The sequence below is a fragment of the Zosterops lateralis genome (assembly GCF_965231275.1).
Source record: "Zosterops lateralis genome assembly, chromosome: Z".
Classification (NCBI taxonomy): domain Eukaryota; kingdom Metazoa; phylum Chordata; class Aves; order Passeriformes; family Zosteropidae; genus Zosterops; species Zosterops lateralis.
In genome coordinates, this window is record NC_139800.1 from 19,921,179 (window position 1) to 19,935,686 (window position 14,508).

General features: G+C 41.3%; 1 protein-coding gene across 2 annotated transcripts in view; it reads left to right on the forward strand.

Moving 5' to 3' along the window:
• Positions 1–6,085: 6,085 nt before the first annotated feature.
• Positions 6,086–14,508, forward strand: part of ZFR (zinc finger RNA binding protein) — a 49,562-nt gene continuing 41,139 nt past the window's right edge. Inside the window, exons 1-2 of one of the 2 annotated variants that reach the window (XM_083883921.1) lie at positions 6,086–6,260; positions 6,456–6,540. In XM_083883921.1, coding sequence (XP_083740047.1) covers positions 6,224–6,260; positions 6,456–6,540 — 122 coding nt within the window. In that variant the 5' untranslated portion in view covers positions 6,086–6,223. The remainder of the gene's footprint in view (positions 6,261–6,455; positions 6,541–14,508) is intronic. The other variant, XM_083883922.1, reaches the window with a different exon arrangement.

Sequence of the window (14,508 nt, forward strand, 5' to 3'; positions counted from 1 at the left end):
CAAGTGGCTTCGTGTTGTGTATTCTGTGCTGCCTGTTTGAGCCTTTCAGTTTATGATAAACGTAATCTTATTAATATATAATTAATATAATGAATGTAATGCTATTATGAACATTAAAATATGATCATGATTCACACGAAGTTAACACAGCTTGCTCCTATTTGCTGATCACTGTGTGCAGCAATGGGTCACGTAGTTGTGTTGTGAGCAATGACAATTCTTCCAACATCCAGTACCAGATGAGTCCTTTTCTCATTCTAGTTACCTCTAGACTTAGGCTTTTGCTGCCTATTTGTAAAAAGTGCAAGTAAACTATAAAAAATAGGAAGTGGACTGTAATCCCAATCCTAGCTTCCAGATAAAGTTGACACAGACTGAATGAGGTAGTGGCTGATTAGCCTCCGTAATTTCAATAACAAACACTTATTAATAAAGTGTTGAAAAGCAAAAGTCTTTGGTTTTTTTTTTTTTTTTTAACTGCAAAGATCTCTGTTTATTAATATGGACCAGAAAGGTAACCCTCTTGTTTCAAGAGGGAGTAATCCCCCAAAATCAGCACGAGCAGCTAAGCAGTGTTTCTGAAAAAGTACTTAGAGGAGGTGGGCAAAGAGGTTTTTAGAGGGGATTCCATGAGGTTCTTAGAGCCCTCATCACGAGGTAAACTGTTTTTTGCTGTGAGAAGTGGCTTTCACTTCTTCACTTTAATGGCAGCAAAACAGGAAGGAAGTACCAGAAATAAGAAGTGTACTCATCTAAATAATCCTTGGCAACCTGGTTTCACAATGTCATGTAGGTTGCAAAATGAAAAGAAAAATAGAAAAATACACAATTCTTAGTATATCACTGACCAGTGGAAGATAAAAATATGGTTGTTTATACAAACATATAAGGAGTCAAAGCATAGTAAATGATAAGCAGGCAGTACAGTAATTATCACCACTGCAAGAACACCTGGTTTGTCAAGCCATGTAATTGTGGAAGATGAACAGATCATATTGTAATATTTAATGTTTAACTCCAACAACAAGATCATCTCCAAATATGGACTATTAATTTGTAAAAAACCGCAGTTACTCTTTTCAACTAACTTTCATTAACTTTTCGTGTTAGAAACATAAAGAGAATTCAGGTGTTTGTAATCCCTATATGCTTTGCTTTTTTACAGGTCAACACTTGGTACATAAAGAATGTTTCTGTTTTAATCAAATAATCAAAGAATTGTTTATTCAAATCAACAATTCTTTATAGATTTTTAATCAATTATTTCAGTCTTGACATAAATCAAAATGACTTTAAAAAAAACATTTTCTGCTGGCTCTTAATGAGTTAATTTCTCCCACCTGCAGTATTTCCTCTAAAGCAAGCACCAAGTTTATTTTTACAGCTAAATTCCTAAATAGCATGTCAGTGAGGGGCAGGAAAGGTTTGCTGCAACTGGGATTTGATGTTCTGCTTTTCAGGAATGATGCATTTCTTTGAGAAATATTCTGGTCTTTGAGTGTTGCGATGGTTTGAGCTTTTGGTGAATTACCTTTACTATATTTTATTGTATTTAGAAAAGAAGAAAGAAGCTACTAAGAAAAAATGCTGGCTTTAGAACAATGGGAAAGGAGCCATAATTTTTCCAAGGTAAATATCTGCTGTTACCTTCTGAGTGAGTCATCTATCCCCCCTAGGGGTATAGTTCACTTTCTGAGCTCTTAAAATAGACTTTTGTAATGGGTTTGTTCCTTCATCAGACGCTTTCCTTCTGTAGCTGCCTTAAAAGGGCTTAAATTCTTCTAGTTACTGCCTGATTGCCTCATTTCATATCCCACATGTCTTCGGCAGAGAAGAATGTTGAAGCATTAGTTTTTTCTTCAGTAGCAGATTTTAGCATGCATATCTGAATGGCAATGCTGAAAAATACATGCTTGTACTTCTGATTACATAGCAATTACTAACTGCAAAGGATGACTCCTCTGGTTAGAAATAGTAGAGCTATCAAGAAAAGCATTTTGTGGCAAACCTAAAGTGGGACAGCTTTTAAAGCTTTGGTGTTTGTGCTTACTGGTTTAAAAGGTGGAAGAAGAAACCTGCTGTGAAAGGGGAGGTTAGCTTATAATATTGACAGTAGTTTTATTAAAATGTCAGGAAAGAAAGAGTAAGGGATGCTACCACACAGTGGTTTTGCTTGTGGAACTGGTTAGTTTCTCCTGTGTATCGTGTAACTTGAGTTTGCATCAATACTTGCATAACTTTCTATTATGTTTGGGAAGTGGCTTTTTTTAATGATGCAATTTAGTAACCTAAACAGTAATAACTTCCATCTGTGATTTAATAAATTGCTTTTATATGTTTTAACATGTCCATTGTTACGATCACTGTACCATGTCTAACAACCCTGTTGTTAAAAATAACGCCTTTTTTCTTTAATAATTCGAAAATGTGGGGTCTTTGTCTTTACTGCTTTAAAAAATGTAATTTCACTTTACAGTAAGAAGGTTGATAATCTGATGAATGTCTTGTCTCTAGCTATCTGAAATAATTTCCGGGTGAGAAGATAGCACTGGTCTCCATATGTTGATTGTAAATCTCTTTCTATCTAGAGCTTTTACAAAGAGAGCACTAAGTATTAAATTACCTTTTCAGGAAATAAAAGCAGCTTTTGTTAACATGGTCTATGCTGAGTTTGGAAAGCTTTCACCTTCTGCTGCGTGGCCCTGCCCTCTGGTGGGCACGCAAAGGCGGCTGAGAGCCTGCTTTTACATAAACCGGAAGGTTGCCTCCAAGAAATCTTACTTAATCTTACGTACCAAATCTTGAGATTTAAAAACATTTCGTTTTCCTCATTGTGTTTCAGTCGCAGTTTTGCAGTCCTGTGGCAGCAGCAGAGACATTATCACACGCGTTTTGGGACATTAAAGTAAAATAGTAGGATAGGTGACACCTGCGTGTTATTATGGTGCTTTCTTCTTCTTGCCATATTTTGGAGATCTCATACGGTTGAAATGAAGGTCAAAAATGTGTTTTCCTGAATGCTAGCTTGCTTGCCATTTTTGTCTGTGATATTTTTAGACACTTTGAACTTTGCACAGATAGAGTATCTGTTCTATTTAATTCCAAATTAAAGTTTTGTGTTCCAGCATGTGTTTTCATTCCAGAACCTCTTCTGGCTGTTCTTCTGTAATCTTATTAGGATCAGGAACAGAGAAGTTTCTTTTTCTATTTAAAAAAATACCTTTTCCATGTTCCAGTAAAGCTTTTCTGTCTTTCTCCCTGTGCCACAACTTTCATTTTATCACTCCATGTGTTTTCCTTCCAGATGAGGATATAGAAATCAGTAAAGGTCAAAATGCCTTTAAGGATCTAATATGAATTTATTACTGTTGCATACTGAAGCAATCTGATACATGTCTAAAGGAGATAGAATCTTATTTTATAGTGCACTGAGGTTTTTTTAAGTATAGACCATGAATCTGATCCTGCAAACTAGTAGTAGCATAAATAGATGTTATGTAATGGTTCACAAAGTCACCAGGAAGCATCAGGTTCTTATTAGCAAACTGCTGAGGAAAAGACTTATATAATACTAGTGGGGGTTTTTTGTTTGTTTGCTGTTTTGTTTTGTTTTTTCCAAGGATAAAGGAACCTTGTTTTTTAATTTTTTTGGTCATATTTAGAAAGTATGACTTCTCATAAAGTATGTTGTAGTCTTGTTTTAAGTGATATATACACTGAAAACTCAAAATGCAAAATTCACACAGGAAAGTAATCTGAGACTTCTTCTGAAATTGCATCTGAATTGGGCTGCCAGATGGGAGCTTATGCTCAGAAATATGCAGGGCTGAAATCATAACATAAAGGGTGTAGTATTTGCATTATAACTACTAGAAATTCCTTGGATAAAGAAAAGCTATGAAACTTAAGTCAAAAATCTTGGTTGTGAGTAAGAAAGCCTTGGGGTTTTGGGGATTTGCTTGTTTGGGTTTGGGGTTTTTTAAATTATTTTTTGTGTGTTTTTGCTGTTCTTGTTGGGTTTGTTGTTTGTTGGTTTTGTTGTTTTGTTTTGTTTTGTTGTTTAAGGGGACAAAGTTGAAAAGAGGGTAAATATTCCAAATTTATTTGGAACATTATAATAATAGTAGTATATATTGATAATGTAGATATATATCTACAGAGAGAGTCCACAGGAGATCACTGAATTGATCAGAGGGATGGAGCACCTATGAAGAAAGGATGAGAGAATTGGGTTTGTTCAGCAGGGAGAAGGACAGGCTTTGGGGTGACCTAGTTGGTGCCTTCCAGTCCCTGAAGGGAGGCTACAGGAATGGTGGAGAAAGACTGTTTACAAGAGCCTGGAGTGGCAGGGCAAGGGGGAATGGCTTCAAACTGAAAGACAGTAGGTTTAGATTAGATATTAGGAAGAAATTCTTTATTGTGAGGGTGATTGCCCAAAGGTTGCCCAGAGGAGCTGTGGGTGCCCCATCCCTGACAAAGTTCAGCGCAGGATGGATGGGGCTCTGAGCAATGAGGACTAGTGAAAAATGTTGCTGTCCATGGCAGGGGAGTTGGAATTAGATGATTTTTATGTCCCTTCCAATGTCACCCAATCTGATTTTGTCATTCTATGAAGTTCACCTCATAAACGAAGAGCAATGGCAAGCCTACCTACTTTGCAAAAATAGTTTCAGTGATGTAGTGATAAAAGGTATGTGAATGTCTGCGTGCGTGAATAGATGCTTATATTTTTAATGAAATGTGTATTGAATATTGTCTATTTAGCAGGATATTGGCAGGCTTGTAACTGAAAAAAATTGAAAGACAGTTGAACAAAAAACCCCTTGTTTTGTCTTCTTGTCCAAGCAGCAGGGGTCTAATTATCGACAATTTTAATAAAAGAAAGGACAGATATAAACATCTATATAAATCATAAATCTATTTATAATTTGTATATTCTAAGTCAATTGAAATTTTCATGTCAGAGGCCATATCCTCTAAGTTATTCTCTAGAAGATTTCTGTAGAATCTTTTCCTCAAGCGCTGTCCCACAGAACTGTGGATTAAAGCTTTCCTAATCTGTAGCATTTAAATATTCACCCAGTAGCCTCTTTCTTCCCAGAAAAGCACTCTGGGTAGAACCAAGCAGATTCCTTTTACCGTTGTGCTTTGTTAGGATAAGAAGGAACAGGAGGGACGGTAATATTAAATTCCTATGCAAAATTAATAATAATGACCAACAAATTATGTTCAGTGAATTGGGAAGGACGTTTGGCATCAGAAGTAGTTGTATTTCATATGCAGCTGCAATAATGTTAGCAATGAGATGAGAAAGTACATTCCTCTTCTCGTTTTTAGAACAATAATATCCTTACAGTCCTACTGCCTAAGACCACAGCTAGTCTGGGATATGGGAATCCCTGCTTTTGTGAGGACTGCAGGAGGACATCTCAAACAGGTGTGTTTGGAATAAACTTAGCTTACAGTAAACAAATACTTCCGAAATTATACTATTTACTCAATCCAGTGTTTATTAATAATTTAATAAGCCGTGATTAGTTTATATTAGCATAATGCACACTGTAGCACAAGCAAATACATAAATGGGATAAAAGTATTTAAGCATGCAAGTTTTGCTTTGTTCAGAGTTTTGTGGGACATCTGATGCTCAGAGGGGAGGATTTGCCGGAAGGAGGGAAACGGAGGCTCTTTCAAAGCCTTTGATGGGGAGGTCACTGCACTGGCCGCAATGTGTGCCAGGAGTGATCTGACGGGCTGTGGCTTCTGGAAAAGTCACATGAATGGGCCCCGTGTGGGTGAGGCTGTAGTGGCATTGCACGTGCAGTAAGCACACAGGAGCTATGGCAGGACTCTACACCGCATACATACATATGTATATCCGTGTGTGTGTATGTATTCTATAGGTGCCCGGAGCGTGGCTCCCCATGGCCGACCAGAGGAACCTACACCTCCCAGAGCCTCCCGCGCCCATCCCGCGCCTGCGCACGCGGTCCCCGGGGCGGAGGCGGCTCCCTGTTTCTTGAGCGGGAGTCCGGCCGCGGCCGGACTACATCTCCCAGCGGCCCCCGCGCACATCCCGCGCCTGCGCAGGCGGAGCCGGCCCGGCCGCACTCCGCCGTTGTCGCCGTCGGTGGGTGGGTGGGGGAAGGGAGCGAGCGGGAGGAGGAGGGAGGGGGGGGAGAGTTGAGAGTTCACCCGCCGCCGTCGCTGCCAGGCCGGACTCATGATTCCCATATGCCCGGTAGTTTCGTTCACCTATGGTGAGTAGCGGTGCTCGGCGTGTCTGTGCTTCGGGAGAGGGCGGCGGGCGGGGGTCGGTCCTGAGGCGCCGAGTCTGACCCGGCTCTCTCTCTCTCCCTTGTCCCTCCGTGGGTCCCGTTCTTCCCCCACCGCCTCTTCTCGCTGGGCCTTCTCTCATGGCCTCGGCCGCCGCCGCCCCTCGGTCGCCGCCGCAGTGCCCAGCCGGCTGGGGGAAGATGCCAAAATGGCCACCGGCAACTACTTTGGATTCACCCACAGCGGGGCTGCTGCCCAGTACAGGTAGGCACCGCCGCCACCCCCCGGGACCCCCCCTGGGCCCCTCTCCCGGGCCAGGACCCAGGGCAACTCCCGCCCCTCGCCCCGTGCTGTGGGTTGTGCCCGGACCCTCCCGCCGGCCCCGCGGGTGTGTGTTCTTATCTCCCTGTGTGCCTGGGCTGGGAGGTGGGGCTGGGCATCGCGGAGAACGAGGAGGACGATGATCAGCAGCAGCATCGGGTCCCCAGGCCCTTAGATTAAAATGGCCACTTGCAGTCAGTCAGCAGCACGGGCGAGTCACCGTGTGCCGCCTCCAGGCCCGTCTCCTGCTTCAGCTTTGGGGAATACAGATCTTGCTCCCAAGGCTTTGCTGTCACTGTGGGAACACAGGATCCCTTATAACATAGGCTGGAAACCAACTGAAGGGAGGCTGGATGGATCAGGGACAGATGGAGCACCGGAAAATAGCAGGGGATTTAATCCAGTTAAAGTAATGTTATGATTAATGTGTCTAAGAAAGTAGAGAAGGTACTTCCAGGGACAGGTACCTTCTTTAAAAATGTTCTAATTTGATTTCTAAGACTAGGAGCAGTATTCCAGTGGAACTTGAGGACCTGTGGCTGTGTTAGGCAGTATACGTACCTGTGTTTTATGTGTCTGGGTAGATCTATCGATACAGATCTCATATAGGCACACTGCCACAAGTCTTTGTATCTTCGTCCTTTTTGTTCATCTAAATTGTGGCCTGAGTGTTAAAAACTAATTAATAGCATCTATTATATAGCATTTTCTGGTATCATATTACTTAATTTGCTAAGTACAGTCAGGAACATCTTTGCTGTTTGGCTTCTATTGGAGTGACACCTTGAAGTCCAAATTTAAATCTTAAGTTGCTCATTCCATAAATGTTGCTCATTCTACCTTCCTCAATGCCTAAGTTGTGGTGAATAAGAAAAAATGCAAAAGAATAAAGCAAATGTGTCAGAGATTATTAACAAATAAATGCAGATGTGTGCTACTAACTACTAAAAATTGCATACCTGACGTTTTAGGAATGTACACCTTTGTGGAGGTGTTGGAATAACTCCAACTATTTTTTCCCATTGATTTTTTCCCCAGAAATGGATGTGAAGTACAATGACTTTAATTTACTCTGGTGTTTAGTAGAGGATTAAATTTAGCTAATCTTTGGATGCTCACAGTGCTTGTATGTTTACATCTTGCATGACGGTTATAGTGAATATATAAGACATATATATAGAACTTCCTTTTAAGTATAAAGGTTAAGTGAATAATAAACCGAGATCTGTACGTCTGCAGTTTTGAAATGCAGATAATTTTTTAAAATCATCTTTTATTGGGGCTGAGGTGATCTTTAGACTAAAGATCCTGAACAATTCCTTTGACGTTATACAATTGGAATAACATTCAAGTTTAATAGCTGATCCTAAGTGTGTTTTTAAGAAAATGGAAAACAGATCAAAAGGACCTTTTTCCTTTGCTATGATAAGTTTAAGGTACTGTTTAATTTGCTATCAGTTAAAGACTCTACATCCTATAAATGTTTTGTGTGTTTACCACATCTGGACATCTGGAAGTGTGGACACACAGCAAACATTGTTTAAGCAGTCCTTTTATAAGAAGGAATTTAATATTTTGAAAACACAGGAGTAATTTAAAATATCTGAAGGGAGCTTATTTTCATGAAGCCGACTTGGTAGGTCCTTCCTAGTGTGTTTATAGAGTGCTACAAATCATGTATTCTGCTTCAGTATATTTGAGAAAGAGATGATGGTGGCAGGAGAAGATGGTAAGATTTGATATTACAGCGAGTCTTCCAAGTTTTTTCCAGTATTTGAAGTGATAGTTCATAGAATAAAAAATAATGTTCCTGGAAACCAGGACAATAGATAAACAAACAAAGTTTTTTCTACCTATTTAATACATAGATAAGCCTCATAAATCTTTAAAAATAAAATGTGTTTCTGGATGCTGAACTAACCTATGGAATTTTAAAAAGTTGCTCAAAGTAACAAGTTGCTTTAGGAGAACAAATCACACTTGCACTTGGGAAGTCTTTAGTTCTTTATACATAGTCATTTGGAAGTTCTGACAATGTAGTTTTTATAACAACAAACAGAAATTTTCATAATAAACACAATATCAGCCACATTTTTAAAGGTTCTTTCTTGCCAAAATGGCTGTGAAAAATTCTGATATGTTGCAAGAATATTAGTCTACAATTTTAGATTATCTCAATGGTTAATGATAATAATCAGAATTTTATTGATTTCAGCACTTAGTTCAAAAATTTGTGCAATTCTTTTTAGTATACACACCTTTCTTGTAATATCTTAAAGTATGAATATCTCAAAATATGCAATGGAAACATGCAGAGAAAATAAAAAGCCTAAACTTTGCATCAGAGAGAAGAGAGTCTAAGTAGATTCTGTTCAATTTCAAAGAACAGAACATAATCTTCCATGTGGAAGGGGCCTACAGTCATTGTACAGTCACTTGCCTGCCCACTTCAGGGCTGGCCAGGTGCCAGCATGTTGTTTAAGGGCACTGTCCAAGTGCCTTTGAACACTGACAGACTGGCCCATTGACAACCACTTCTCTAGGAAGCTGTTCCAGTGCTTGAGCACCCTCTCTTTATAGAAATGCCTCCTAATGTCCTGTCCATAGCTCTCCTGGTGCAGCTGGATTCCTGGATCCCTCATGTCCTGTCCCTGGATTACGGGGAGGAGAGATCAGCACCTCCCGGTGCCCTTCCCCTCTTCAGAAAGCTGCAGAGAGCAGTGGGGTCACCCTTCAGCCTTCCTTTCTCCCAATCGGACAAGCCCAAATTCCTCAGCTGCTCCTCACAGGAAGTTCCTTCCAGCTCTGCCACCAGCTTTGTTCTCCTCAAGACACACTGAAGGACCTTCCCATCCCTCTCCACCTGCAGGGCCCAGCAGGGCCCAGGCTGAGGCCGCCCCAGGCTGAGCCCAGCGGGGCCATCCCCAGCCCGGGCTGTGCCGTGCTGGGGGCTCTGGGATGGGCTTTGTCCTCGGGGCTGCCCGGGCACTGCTGACCCTCCTGAGCCCAGCACCAGCCAGACCCACCTCCCTCTGCAGCTGCCCAGGCTTTCCTCTCCCACTCCATACCTGTGCCTGGCATTACCCCATCCCAGGTGCAGAATCCCACATTTGAACTTCTTAAATTTCACTCCATTAATGTCTGCCAAATGCTCCCATCTATCTAGATCCCTCTCCAAAGCCTCTTGTCCCTAAAGAGGATCCAAAGGAGCTCCCAGTTTGAATCATCAGCCAAGTTGCTAATGGTGCACCCGAGTCTTGGTTGTTGGACAGATGTAGCTTTATTCAAAAATTCAGCCATTCAGCCAGAGCACTCTGAACCTGCACTCATCCCACAGCTAGACAGCTTATTGGAAAACGATGCTGTGAGGGATAGTGTTAGCAGCTTTAGTCAAACTGGAACTGCATCTACTGCTTTCCCTTCATCCAGGGAGCAAGTGACCTTATGATAGAAGGATAGGTTGGTTAATCATGACTTTCCCTTTGTGAACCTGTGTTGACTGTGAGAGATGATTGTATTGTTCTTTAACAATTCTTCACTTTCCAGTAGCACTTAGTATCTCCATAGTTGGTCAGGAGCTGAGGTTACACTAAGAAGTCTCCAATTCCCTGTTTCTTGCTTCACGCCTTTGTATATGGGAATTACCCTGGCAAGCTTCCAGACAGCAGTGACCTACCCAGACTCCCAAGGCCTTCAGTAGATGATTGAGAGAGATCTTGCTGTAACAGCTGCTGGCCCATTCAGTACTCCAGGGTGAATCCTATCAGGGCACATGAAGATGCAGGAATGTTCAGTTTATAAACTGGCCCCTCAGAATTCGAGTATTCACCGTTGTGGATCTCCCACTCAGAGAATTCAAAGGAGAAAACCTGTTGTACTAAGTGATTGCTGAAAGATACTTTCAAGGAAATTTTCTCTATTTAATTCTAGACTTCTTGTAGATTGGTATAAACTCGAGTTGCAGTTCCTCATAATGACAGTATTCTAATATGCATTATTAGTAGTGAATCATGGATTAGAAAGGACCCACGGGGAGCATCGAAGTCCAACTCCTGGCCCTACAGAGGACATCCCCAAGAATCACACCATGTGCCTAAAAATATTGTCTAAACATTTCTGGAACTCTGTCAGGCTGGTGCTGTGACCAGTGTCCTGGGAGCCTGTTCCAGTGCCCAGCCACCCTCTGGGGAAAGACCTTTGGCTGCTTTCAAACCTAAACCTCCCCTGACACAACTTCAAGCCATTCCCTGGGGTCCTGTCACTGGACACCACAGAGAAGAGATCAGTGTCTGCTCCTTTGCTTCCACTTGTGAGGGTGTTGAAGGACCACAGTGAGGTCTTCCCTCAGTCTCCTCCCAGCTGAACAGACCAAGTGACCTCAGCCACTCCTCACGTGAGTTCCTCTCCAGACCTTTCACCATCCTCATTGCCCTCCTTTGGACGCTCTAGTGGTTCAATGCCTTTCTTACACTGTGGCACCCAACATTGCCCCCAGCACTCGAGGTGAGGCCGCCCCAGTGCAGAGCAGAGGGGACAATCCTCTCCCTTGCCAGGCTGGCCATGCTGGGCCTGATGTCCCCAGGACAGGGTTGGCCCTCCTGGCTGCCAGGGCACTGCTGGCTCACTTGCCATTGACCTGGAGCCCCAGGTCCCTTTCTATGACACAGCTTTCCAGCCTCCTGTTCCCTAGTCTATCCACACATCCAGGGTTACCCATTCCCAGGTGCAGAATTTAAATCAAAAACTGAAAAGACAGTGGAGTATAGAAGTCACTGTGTTTCCCTGGAATTCCAAGTTATCCATGGCTATGGTGGATCATTTAAATAATCTGTCATCCTTTGCATGAAGGAGAAATAAAAATTTGTCCAGATCTTAACATTAAATACTGATAATTGAAGCAGTTATAAAGGCCAAATTGATAGATGCTCAGGTGGCAGACCTTGGATTTGGCAAATTCAGGAGTACTGGGTTGTTGCTGTTTAGTCCCAGCCAACAATTAAGTACTACACAGCCTCTTGCTCACTTTCTACCCACCCTGGTGGGGAGGAGAATCAGAATAGTGAAACTCCTGGATTGAGATAGGAATAATTCATAGTTGAAAGAAAATAAAGTATAATAATATGAATTACAGCAATAATACTAATAAAATTAATAGTAGTAATGAAGGGAATAGGGGGAGTAAAACCCAAGAGAAGAAGGCAATGCACAACACAATTGCTTATCCCCTGCTAATGTCCAATCTGTTCTCCAGAAACAATCAGCAGCTCTGGCCATCTCGCCCTAGTTTATACATGCATGCATGATGTTCTAGGACATGGAATATCCCTTTGGCCAGTTTGGGTCAGCTCTCCTGGCCATGTTCCCACCCAGCTTCTGCACCTGCTTACTGGCAGAGCACAAGAAGTTGAGAAGTTCTTGACTGGGAGTGAACCCTATTGAGCCCTATTCCCTACTGAGGAACAATTAAATAATCTCTGTGTTACCAGCATAATTCTCATACTAAATCTAAAACACAGCAGTCAGCCAGCTACTAAAAAGAAAATTAAGTCTTCCCCAGCCAAATTCAGGACAGACATGCACAACTTGATAATATTTACTGTTGTAACAATATATCAGTAAAGTTACTTCAATTGACTAGATAAGAAGAGGAATAGATTACTGTCTTTATTAATTCACAAGTACTAATTTTCATAAAACATACTTGAAATCTTGTTTCATATTTAATCAAAGACAGCAAAAGAGCTAAGTGCCCTTTAAACCTATAAATAATGTATTAGAAGCATTCTTGTTCCTTTCAGTGTTTTTACTGCATAAAATTTCCTGCTACCCTACTTATTTAAAATTCTTCGTGTGCACTACTCAGTAATAATATCGTGATTTAGTGAGAGAAGCATTAGATTATGCAAGTAGTAAGGCAGAAAATTTCTCTGAACATTACAGGACCTTTACAGTTTGTGCTTTCTGCTCGTGATGGCATTAGGGCCTAAGGTTATAAACCTGCATGCAATGCAAACCTCATTTTTTTCTTGCTTAAGTGACTGTACTAATCCATTTAGGAGCCTGAAATAGAAGTGGAATTTGGTGGTACATCACCTGAGCCACTGGGTGACTATTCAGTTTGAAATTAACACCCTAATGTCGGCTTGTCTTTCCCATATAAAATAATATTAGTATTCTTGGTTCACTGCTGGACAGAGGTACAGTTATGCTTTTAATCTCAAATTGGCTGGTTAAAATGCTGGTGGGGCATTGAGTAATGTTTGGACAGAGAAGTGTGCAAATGTGATAGTTTCATTTACTTAACCTTGTATTATGGTTTTGATTTCTGATAAAAAGGTGAAGAATCTTTCATGTGTTGTGAGTTTCATCTTGGTGGTATTCATACTGTATCTTGCTCTGATGCGACAGGATACTGATGAGAGCTGCTTGGGTAGTTAGGAATGATTTGTTAACTTTGAATTGCCTTCAAGCAGCTAGAATATTACTGAGTGTGGTGAGCTGTCATAGATAAAGACAATTTTAGCAGTGCAAGGCTAGAGCAGACCACAAAGCCTGTGAATCCAGGTTAAGATGCAGTCTTCTGGGCAGCAGTATGGAAGTGAAGTCATGCAGTTACAGCTGGTTTGGAATTCAAATGTAGTGCACCATTCTACAGCATATTCAAGTGGTTTGGAACAACAAAAGAAGGTGAATTGCTATGCATGGATGAGTTGGCTATTGAGAATTGATTCGGGGTGGAGTGTTCTTTTCACATTTGCTGGTATTTCTAATTTCTTTTGTCTTCAATGTTTGCCCCAGTTAACTGTTCTGCATCTAGATCCTGGTTTGAAAAGTATTGAGCCTTTCAGAGATGTTAGGGTTGTAATTCACGTAGGCATACCAGACCAAGCTTAATGTATTCACTAAACGTAATTCAGTCTTGTGTTGGTGAAAACAGGATGGTAAGGACAACAGTGGGTAGAACTTCTTCTGCAGACAGGATGTACTACTAGACTTAGCAGTGAAGGTAATCGTAGTTTACCACAGGATGAGGCTAAAAATTCAAAATGCTTGCTTTGTGTATCACGTCACATCTAGACACATACATAATTCTTAGCAGAAGAGACTTCACTGAATATGACAGAGCTGTGTGGAGCTGATTCTCTTTTGGTCAATGAATGTTAGTGTTAAGTGCTATGGTAAACATACTTTTCTAGCTCAGGGTATTCAAGAAGCCTCCAATACTGTTGTTCGTGAAAGGATTATTATGGACTTCTTTTGAAATCGTGAGGTCCCGCTCTCTAAGGAGATACACCAGCATTATAAAGGCAATAAAGGGCTCTGGTTTTGTTAACATGAGTTGTATGCCAATATTCAATAGGCCATAATAGGGAGACAGAGAAGGTGGTAAATGAGCGGGAAAGGTACCTCAAGTCAAAGAAGCCGTTGTCATTTTAAGGAGGGAAGCCTGCCAACTAGTTGAAATTTGCAGCAGGTGCTTGTCTTTAGGAACTGAGCACTTGGGGAAGATTTTCTGTTAACGGTATGGTTGTGTCCTTTGTAGCTGTATCTTCAGAATGAGTTGATGGTTATAGGCTTAACTGTGGGGTGTTAAATTATGTGTGAAATTTTGTCTGCTACTAAAATACAACAGTGGTAGCTTAGAGCATAGTTACATTATTGGTGCTGGAAAAGCCAAGTGGTAGTTTAAGGCAGGAAATACAGAATGTTTTAATATTTTAGTACAATTTTCCATACTAGTGAAGTTTCCTTCCTTTTATGGAGGACTTGCCAATTTTAGCATTTTTTCTGTTTCACATCTTCATTAATGGTCCAGATGTTAGGGCAGAGTGAACTCGCAGCAAGCTTGCTCATGACAGAAAATGATGAGGGGTGACTTTCGTGCCAGAGGGTTACAGTGACATGAGAGGG